The sequence below is a fragment of the Ctenopharyngodon idella genome, chromosome 21 (assembly GCF_019924925.1).
Source record: "Ctenopharyngodon idella isolate HZGC_01 chromosome 21, HZGC01, whole genome shotgun sequence".
In the NCBI taxonomy this organism is placed as follows: Eukaryota; Metazoa; Chordata; class Actinopteri; order Cypriniformes; family Xenocyprididae; genus Ctenopharyngodon; species Ctenopharyngodon idella.
This window is the reverse complement of record NC_067240.1, coordinates 18,323,110-18,333,541: the sequence shown is the minus strand read 5'-3', so window position 1 is coordinate 18,333,541 and position 10,432 is coordinate 18,323,110. Positions and strand designations below refer to the sequence as shown.

Genomic DNA, 10,432 nt, shown 5'->3' with positions numbered 1-10,432 from the left:
CATGTTTGTTCACGTTCTCACAATTTTGCATTGTAGAATACCCGCCAACTGGCAATTGACACCGATTTTTACTTGCATTTGGCGCTTGGCGAGTGTTAATTTTAGGCCCTGTTTTAATATATTTTAAAACGTATATTTTCAGCATCATTACGCCAGTCGTCAGTGTCACATAATTCTTCAGAAATTATTCTGATATTCTGATTTGGTGCTCAAGAAACGTTTCTTATTATTATTATCAGTGTTGAAAACAGTTGTGCTGCTTAATACTTTTGTGGAAACCATGATACACTACCACTCAAAAGTTTGGGGTAGGCCTAAGATTTAAAAAAAAAGAGAAAGAAACTAATACTTTTATTCAGCAAGGATATGCTTAATTGATCAAAAGTGACAGTAAATACCTTTATAGTGCTGCAAAAGATTAGTTTCAAATGCTGTTCTGTTGAACTTTCTATTCATCAAAGAATCTGAAAAAAAGTATCATGTGACGCTGAAGACTGGAGTAATTGCCGCTGAAACTGCACCTTTAAAATATACTAAAATGCAAACAGTTCTTTGAAATTGTAATATTTCAGAATATTAGTTTTATTGTATTTCTGATCAAATGAATGCAGTCCAATTAAGAGACTTCTTTCAAAAAGAAACAAAAAATGTCTTATTAATGAATGTATAATTGTAATCCATATAATTGTTAATTACTAATTATTAACTCTTGACCGGTAATATAATATAATTTAAAATATTAATATAGTATAACATTAATGTAATATAATTAAAAACAACCGTGCAGGTTTCTTTAAAATGAAATGATGGTGATTGACGAAGTTTTCTCATGCATGCAACATGCATCTTTCGGCAGTGCTGCCACCTCGTGGTGACATTCAAGAAAACAGCCCTTTTGATCGGTTTAATGAATTACTGTAAAAAAAAAAAAAAAAAAAAAACGAAAAATTTAAATATGTCGAGGTGTGGATGTACACATCATGCACATATATATATTATTACAAACTAAAAGATTTACACTCGATTAACTATAAAATATAAATCATGTATGATCTTATTAAACAGAATGAGAGAATACATTGAAGGAGACAGAGAGGGTTTATTCATGGGTAGAAAGGATGGCTATCGGTTTAAAAATCAATTAGTGCCCTTTTCTTTACACACAGTCCTGAAAATAACCAGAATGGAAAAAGCCAGAAAATAACATAACTCGTTTTGAGAGATGGCATAGTAGAGACAAAACAGCAAATGTGACACATTTTGTCATAATGGAATTCAGTTTTTCACAGTGATTGAATATATACATTCCCAAAGCTTGACTCGTTACACTGACACTAAACAAAGGAAAATACAATGGTTGCAAAAGCCTTATTATAACATATTTAGTCAAAGTCAAAAGGATACAAATGAAATATGGAATGTAAAGGAAGACATTGTCAAGAGGCAATCCCAGTTTTAGTTTCTGAGGTGCTACATTTGGCGAGTTAGTTTGATAATTGTTCTCTGGATTTGTGATGCAAATACTCAACTTTTCAACATGGTCACTTTTTTTTTTAGGATTGAATTATCTAATTAATCTCAGACTAGCTTTTAATTCAGAATACAGTTAGGAATGTCATAGCGGCCAGACCAAAATTCTCCTTATTTTTATTCTTCTTATCTTATTTTAATTTTTTTTATTGGAGAAAAATCATTGGGTTGCCTGAAAGGTTAAAGCCAGGAGTTGAAAGAGTTTGAAGGAGTATTTGTTCAAAGGTCAGCCCCCCCCCCCAAAAAAAAAAAAAAAAAAAAAAAAAAAGAATGTTTCTTTCCACAAAATGAGTGCATGAGGTATAAATACAGCATTAAGTTGAGTTCATCCTCAGAGTGAAATAGATGTTGTAGTTTAGTTCTATCCCAGAACAGAAATATATACAGGATATTATGGACAGCAGCTGTGAAAGGTTTTGACTGATGTGCAGAAAAGAGCTGGTAGAGCAGATGGGTCCAGGACAGGGAGGGGGTTTACCAAAACCTTCATCACAGGCCAAGAGACATGAAACAAAACGGTTAGAGATCTTGACAGAACTAATGAACTCAGTGCAAACTATGCTGCCTCCTTCATTATTCTATTTTATTTTAGACAAAAACTTGGATAATGTTAAAGGGATAGTTCACCCAAAAACGAGAATTATCCCATGATTTACTCACCCTTAAGCCATCCTAGGTGTATATGACTATCTTCTTTCAGACAAATACAATAGGAGTTATATTAAAAAAATATCCTGGCTTTTCCAAGCTTTATAATAGAAGTGAATAGTGCTCGAGATTTTGAAGCCCGAAAAACTGCATCCATTCATCATAAAAGTAATCCATTTATAGTTTATAAAGTTTTAAATATGGATATTTTTCTTACAAAAACACATTGCTTCACTTCAGAAGGCCTTTATTAACCTTCTGGAGCTCATTCATAACCATTATAAAGCTTAAAAAAAGCCTGGATATTATTAATATAACTCCGATTGTGATCGTCTGAAAGAGGATAGTCGTATACACCTAGGATGGCTTGAGGGTGAGTAAATCATGGGATAATTCTCATTTTTGGGTGAACTATCCCTTTAATAACAGTCTGAGTGTTGTCTGTGAAACAGACTCACTTAAAAGGGTTAGTTCACCCAAAAATGAAAATTTCTGTCATTAATTACTCACCCTCATGTCGTTCCACACCTGTAAGACCTTCGTTCATCTTCAGAACACAAATTAAGATATTTTTGATGAAATCCGAGAGGTATAGGACTCCTCAATAGACAGAAATTTAACCACTTTCAAGGTCCAGAAAGGTACTAAAGACATTGTTAAAATAGTCGACGTGACTACAGTTGTTCAACCTTAATGTTATGAAGTGACGAGAATACTTTTTGTGCGCAAAAACGAAACAAAAATAACGACTTTATTCAACAATGTCCCCTCTTCTGTGTCATTCTCATACACTTTTTACGTCCAGCGCCTCCAGGTTCTACGTCAGAAGGCCGGTTCAGTATTGGCTGATGCCGTTCACGTGAGCAGCACGACGCATGTGTGTGACGCTGACACAGGAGCTGGCCAATGAGTTGGTGTACGGACGTAGAACCTGGAAGCGCTGGACGTAAAAAGCATATGAGAATGACACAGAAGAGGGGACATTGTTGAATAAAGTCGTTATTTTTGTTTCATTTTTGCGCACAAAAAGTATTCTTGACGCTTCATAACATTAAGGTTGAACCACTGTAGTCACATGGACTATTTTAACAATGTCTTTAGTACCTTTCTGGACCTCAAATTGGTGGTTAAATTGCTGTCTATTGAGGAGTCGTATACCTCTCGGATTTCATCAAAAATATCTTCATTTGTGTTCCGAAGATGAACGAAGGTCTTACAGGTGTGGAACGACATGAGGGTGAGTAATAAATGACAGAAATTTCATTTTTGGACAAACTAACACTTTAAGAAACCATAATTTACAACACAAAGCATGCAAATCAAGACATGCAGCCAACAGTAGTTTTACTGGTAAGGACATGACAAGCATATGCAAAATAAAAATTAGCAAAGCAATAGGATGTAAGACGACACTGAAATGAGTCTTGTAAGTATGACAGAATTTCCCCCACAATATAACTGATTTGTTCATTAGCATTCATGCAGACATTGTTTCCCCACATCAGTTACAACATACTGAGAGTAAAAAACAAAACTTACTTTATTCACACCTAAAATGGAAGAGAGAATAAACAGAATAAGGACAAAAATGTACTGATGTTATAAAATCTCCAGCCGGTGTTCTCTATTTCGTTTTACTTTATTTACAGACAAACGTCACAGGCACAAATCAATGAACACAGGAGATAACATAAATATAGAGTCATTCTGAGGAAAATGACTGAACTTTGGCAGGACAACTTTTACACAGTTGGCACATATATTGTCCTCTCTTAGAGTGCTGTTTTTGAATCTTTCACATGATTGACATGTTCAGAACGCATCCTGGAGTTTAACCTGGACTTACATGCTATAAAAGTCTCAAGCACTTATTTCCTACCAAAAAAATAAGTACATTTGTTTATTAATTGGGAAAACTCCATATTGGCTGACAAACGGACATATTACTGTACTTCAACCAAATAGCAGTTTTTAGAACATTCCTTTCAACTACTAAATGCCTATTATTGTATAACACATACTGAAAGGGATAGTACACACACACACAAAAACAAAAAATTTGCTGTTAATTTACCCTCAGGCCATCCAAGATGTAGGTGCCTTTTTTTCCTTCAGAAGAACAGTAAAGAAGATTTTTAGCTGAAACCATGGTGCTCTGTGATTCTTATAATGGAAGTCAATGGGTGCCGTCAATTTGAGATTCAAAAAAAAAAAAAACATATGCAGACAAAAAATTAATACCCACGACTCCTGACGATACATTGAGGTCTTAAGATGTGAAATGATCAGTCTGTGCAAGAAACTAAACATTATTTACAACATTAAAACCTCTAATCCACAGCCTTGGGAAACGGTCCTGAGCGAATTCACGGCAGTCTGGAGCGTGAGCTTCCTGATGCATAATGACATGTGCCAGAGCAAACTCACACGTGAGCTGACGCGTATGTTGTCTTGTTCATCAAAGTAGTACTTACTAGTCCTTGTCCTGGATGTCGCAACCTATATAAAAAAAAAAAAAATCAAAATTCCGTTCGCTCGGGCGTTCTCAGTCGGGAAGATTGACTTTTTACAGATTCTCAATGTTTGAGCTCATACATCATTATGCGACAAAAAGCTCACGCTCCAGACTGTCGTGAACGCGCTCAGGACCGTTTGATGAGACTGTGGATTACAGGTAATAACGTTGTAAATAACGTTCAGTTTCTTGTACACCGATCGTTTCGCTTCTTAAGATCTCAACGTATCGTCTGGAGCCGCGGGTATTAATTTTGTTTTGTCTGCATACGGTTTCTTTGAAACTTAAAATGACGGCACCCATTGACTTCCATTATATGAATCACAGAGGACCACGGTTTCAGCTAAATATCATCTTTACTGTTACACTGGGGAACCTACATCTTGGATGGCCTGAGAGCAAGTAAATTGACAGCAAATTTTCATTTGGGTGAACTATTCCTTTAACATGTGTGATATATATTTGATATTTAGTCATTTTTGGAACTTATTTGTTCACCAACACAAAGACTTTTTTTTAACAGCATAAATCTTCCAACATAGTCTCAGCACCAAATCTTCTCACATAAAATTGGATTAAAAGGCTCTAATCTCTTTATAAACCATGTGTCTGAAAAAAAAAATTTGCGTTCACAGAGTTAACCAGATTGAAATGCAACATGCACATTTGTATAATATGGTCATTCAAATTATATTTAACGACGCATCGGGCGGTTAAGGGAGCAACAAGCAACAATACCAAGTTCCGTTTGTGATTCTGAATACTGACTAGCATTTTACAGTCCTGCTGATGGTCATGTGACTACAAAAACAAATACGGCTTAAAAATACAAGTTTGAAACACACCCCAGAACAATTTAACGCTTTATATTTATGAGCACTTTTCTAAACTGCTGCAAAAATTCAGCTCTTCGTTGCTCCCTTAATTTTGTGTTAAGCATTTGCGCTGTTTGGAATGACATGCAATACACCTTGACTATTGAACTTGAAAAGCACATGTCGCTAGAGAGGACAAAGATATGAGCCAACCCTCTTCGCTTTACATTGCTACAGCTTAATGTATAGTTATATAACGTATACGCGCACACACACTAACAAGTACATTGTATAGATGTAAAAGAAATACAATGCGTGTGTAAAGAGAAACTCTCAGACACATGTACAAAACATGATTGGTTTAATAAAACCAAGTCCTGCACGGTTCATCACGTATCTAGATTTCGCTCGGTGTAAAAATAAACGTTACTCTGCACTGTTTGCAGACGAATGGGAATAGAAGCTGACAACCGAAGAAAGAAGACCCTCCCTTGTCCCAGTTTGGAAAACCCTACTGCCGTACTTTTCCGGGAATGTAGTTCCGGTCAATACTTTCTTCCTGCAGGAACATGTGAAGACAGCGTTCGTTCTGGGCCAAAGGATGACCTGCAATTCTGAAGAGGAACATGAGCAAAATATTTATGCGTGCAATCCATGAAATCTGGACAAGCTGAAGTCTTTTTGAAAGTAAATGTGAAATAAACAAACAATATATTTGTGTAGTCATTTCAGACCCTCAAATATTATCAATTTGTGTCTTGTACTTTTATAATTTAGTAGTGTCCGTTGTGCATCATTTCGATGGCCAACCTGTTGATGAACTGTTCAAGCCCAGCTCGTCTCTCCTCAATGAAGGACTCCTCAAAAATGCCCTCATCTCCACGGAAGGGGAGTTGTCTCTTCAATGCCTTTCCAGGCAATGGAGGCACAACAATCTAGGAAATATTTTCATACATTTTAAAAATATAAATTAATTTCTAAGGCCTTAAAATTATCATGATCAAAACTTTGCTGAAAAAACCTGTTGCAGAAAATCTTCTAGAATGCCTTCTGATTTATAGTTTATACTTTTTTTAGTAAGTAAAAGTTAAATTCTTCTTTTTGCTGTGAAATCTTTAATAATTTTGTATGAAGTAAGCGCAAAATAACTTTTATATTGTTAATAATATTTCAAAATGAACAGTTCCTGGACTGAAGCAACTTAGGTTGACCCAAGAATTTTTTATTTTTTTTTTTAAATCATGTTAAAAGATAAATATCAAAGGCTTCCGTTGAACGCTTATTCGTACATCTCTTAATCATTGTATTGTATTATAGGTTTTGCCCCCACAATTTAAAAACTACAGAGCTTTGATCATAAAACTAAGCATTTAAAGGGTTAGTTCTCCCAAAAATGAAATTTATGTCATTAATTACTCATGTCGTTCCACACCTGTAAGACTTTTGTTCATCTTCAGAACACAAATTAAGATATTTTTGATGAAATCCGAGAGTTTTTTTTTTAATCTTCTATTGAAAACAACGAAATTACCACATTCAAGGTCCAGAAAAGTAGTAAAAACATTGTTAAAATAGTCAAAGTGACTACAGTGGTTTCATTAGAGGATAAAAAAAAACCTCTCGGATTTCATCAAAATATCTTAACTTGTGTTCCAAAGATGAACGAAGGTCTAATGGGTTTAGAACGAGATGAGGGTGAGTAAATAATGACATTTCATTTTTGGGTGAACTAACCCTTTATATATCATCTGCCTAAGACTATTAAAGTCCACCTGGAATGAAAATCAAGTTTTTAATGTTGTATGTTTATCTGGTGTTTTAACATGCTTTAAGACAAACCATGTGCAAATTTATAAGTCAACACCATTGCTGAGTGTTTTCTCTTTAAAACTGCAGTAAACCAAAGACAGTCTCAAACACGCGGTTTGAAATCTCTGATGTCACAAACTACCTAGTAACCAATCAATCACGTCAACGTGCCAGCGGGCTTTAGCATATCATTAAATGACCGCGTAGGGGAGTCTCAAAAGAAGGTTATCCCGGTATATTTTTCTGTTGATATGAAAAATCTTTCTCCACTGACGTTCTGAGTTGTTCAAAGCGTTTGACTGTTAGAAGGCAGCTGTCTGACTCGTGAATGTGAACATGGTTGGTGTAACTTTACAACACATTATTAGCTGTTTGATAACGTAGTCAAGCAAAACGCTAATCATATTAATTACTGTTATGTGTCCGACGTTGTAAAAAGTGCTACCATTGTGCAGCGTTTACCTCAGTAAGTTGACAGAGTGGATCTTGTCTGAGCTCGTGCAAGTGAATGGAGGCGGGGCTAATTATTATATTCATAGATCCGTGTATATCAAATGAGGCAAGGGTGTAGAGTTACATTCAAGCTATTTTAAGGCATTAAGATTTTTTTTCATAGGAAAAAACGTTTTAATATGTAATTTTGGTGATCAAAGATTAGTTTTAAGGGATAAAAGTATTGACTACAGGGGGACTTTAAGAGATGTAGAGTGACAACTGATTTTTATATGCATTTTATGCAAGTAATCTGCTATAAAGATCTCATTGATTTATATTACAAGCTAGCAGAATTTCATCTTACTTTTTTGACAATCTAAATATCAAAAACTGCACCAAACTGCATATTTTTGCTCAAGTTTGGGGCTCTGAATAATTTTTTTTTTCTTCCTTGAGTGCAAGCTATATCTTGTCCTATATCATACTACATGAGCCATAAAAGACTGATGTATCAAATACGATACAAAACATTAAAAAAAAATTTTTTTTTAAAGAATTTTCTTAATATTTTATCTAAAAGGTTCAATTATCTGTTCCGTTTAAAAAAAAAAATAGACTTTGCTGGCTTCATGTTGGGCTTTACAGGGTCTACATGAAGTCTCTCTTAAAAGCTTTTTCATTAAGTAATACATTTTTAATTTCTGCACTGAACATGTAAAGACAACCATTTGTTCAGTACTAGTATTTTATTCTGTCATACCTTGCTGTCTCTTTCCAGCTCATTCTTCAGCCACTCGAAGTCGCTGTATCTTCGTCTGACACACGACTCCTTCAGTTTAAAAATGGGTAGATTTGTCTGGATTTCAACGGAGAAAGCAGAATAAGTCACATGATTCTTAAATAAAATATATCAGATATATTAGCGGTGTACACGATGCAGAGGGATACTCAAATACATCTAACAATTTAACATATTATTTAACTGATAAAATGTATGCATTTATAATAGTAAAACATCAACATGTTTATATTAATGTCTTAGATGCAAGATAAACATCTCGCTAGAGATTGTTGACGGTTGACAGAGTAAAAGCAACAGCTAAATTAGCTCAACCTCTACCCGCCAGATTGCTTAAATCCAACTTGCTTTCACAGAAAACCTTTTTTCATATATCAAAACGTGCAGTTCATAAAATAAAACCACGTTTCTAAAAGCTTTGCGAGGGTAAAAGACTCGTTCACGTCGAATGAGGCGTTAGTTAGCATGTTAGCGAGCAGGCTAACTAGGCCGAACCGAGCCGCAGTCTCTCTAACACACACACATACAATCACATTCATTCACTGGGCCAGCCTACCCTCATCCGGACTTCGTAAGTGGTGAAGCGGTTGCGGCCGACTCCTATTGTCTGAGGGTCGTACACGTCGATTTCCAGAAAGTTGCTGGGAGGGCCGTAGGCGTCCGTCAGGTCCTGCGGCTTGGAGTTTAACCGGCGAGTATCGGCCACTGTGGGTTCGGACATTTTTGATGACTTCTTTCAGACTAACTACGTCGAGGTGTAGTCTAGGGCACGTACGGATGAGATGGTTTTGATTAAGACATTAAATCGATGGATGTTAAAATTGGACTAGGTACTTCTGCGAATCTAAAACTTGAATGTGTCCACTTCACCAACACCACAGGAAATCCTGCGTTTCTCACCGATTCGATAATATGTGCAGCAGTTTGGGAGACGTACTTCATGACCCACCCTTCATCACCCAGCTAGCCAATAAAAGTTCTGTTTTATGATGACTGACAGGCAATTGACCTATGAGATTTGAGAAGACGGTGAGGGGGTGGGCTTTTCAGGGTTCCATAAGATTTCATAACTGGAGGAGGAGAGCCTGGAAAGGTGTGGATTGAACAGAAATGTCTGGATTTTAAAATGTAATTTTGCTCAAATAGATTTTTTTTTTTTAAAAATACCCTTTACAAAATTATTAGTACACTTTACCAAGTTCTGTTTAGCATATTTCGTCGATTTCAGTGCTGTGGCAGACTACAGGCTACTCGTGATGAATAGAAAATGTTTATGAATGAATGAAGCATTTATATAGCGCTTTTCTTATGTAGGCCATAATTTTTATATAGCTATATTAAACAACATGCTTTAAAACGTAAAAGTAGGCTGCCAAAATAACAGCCTACATAGATAACATTTACCTTTATTTGACACCTGCTTATGTTTTAAACCAGGGTTATTTAGTTTTTAAATCAATCAAAATCACCATTATTTTAAAGTCTTGGGTAAATAAAGTCTTGGGTAAATACTCCACACAGTGCACTTTACAAAGCATGACAGGTAGGCTACATTAAATATACAAAATGCAAATATCCACTGTACCACACATAATACAGAATGTACACAGTACAAAATATACACAATACAGGATTTATAAAATACAATACAGTATATACACATATACACACATTATACAAACTATACACAAAACAGAATTAAACCTTCCAAATATCTTAGCTTAATATACACACAGTATGATGCAGAGTATACATATAATAGCATAAACATAATAATTTTATTAATATTATGAATTACATTTTATATTTTGATTTTAGTTAAAATTTTAGTAATTTTGTTGTGTGTTTTGTCAGTTTTGTAAAAAAAGGCTTAGGCCTATG

The 10,432-nt window shown here is 35.2% G+C and overlaps 1 protein-coding gene across 2 annotated transcripts; it reads right to left on the bottom strand.

Annotated features, from left to right (window-relative positions):
- Positions 1 to 1,079: 1,079 nt before the first annotated feature.
- Positions 1,080 to 9,493, bottom strand: snx12 (sorting nexin 12). Of its 2 annotated transcripts, XM_051876801.1 has the most exons (6): positions 9,108 to 9,491; positions 8,513 to 8,608; positions 6,319 to 6,443; positions 6,032 to 6,122; positions 3,718 to 3,728; positions 1,080 to 2,014 (listed from the first exon to the last, which is right to left on the bottom strand). In XM_051876801.1, the coding sequence occupies exons 1-5, from the start codon at positions 9,270 to 9,272 to the stop codon at positions 3,723 to 3,725; spliced, it is 483 nt and encodes a 160-aa protein (XP_051732761.1). In that variant the 5' UTR covers positions 9,273 to 9,491; the 3' UTR covers positions 1,080 to 2,014; positions 3,718 to 3,722. The 2 variants fall into 2 exon arrangements, with proteins under 2 accessions (XP_051732761.1, XP_051732760.1); XM_051876800.1 differs by lacking the exon at positions 3,718 to 3,728 and having other exon boundaries at positions 9,108 to 9,493.
- Between the last annotated feature and the right edge of the window lie 939 nt (positions 9,494 to 10,432).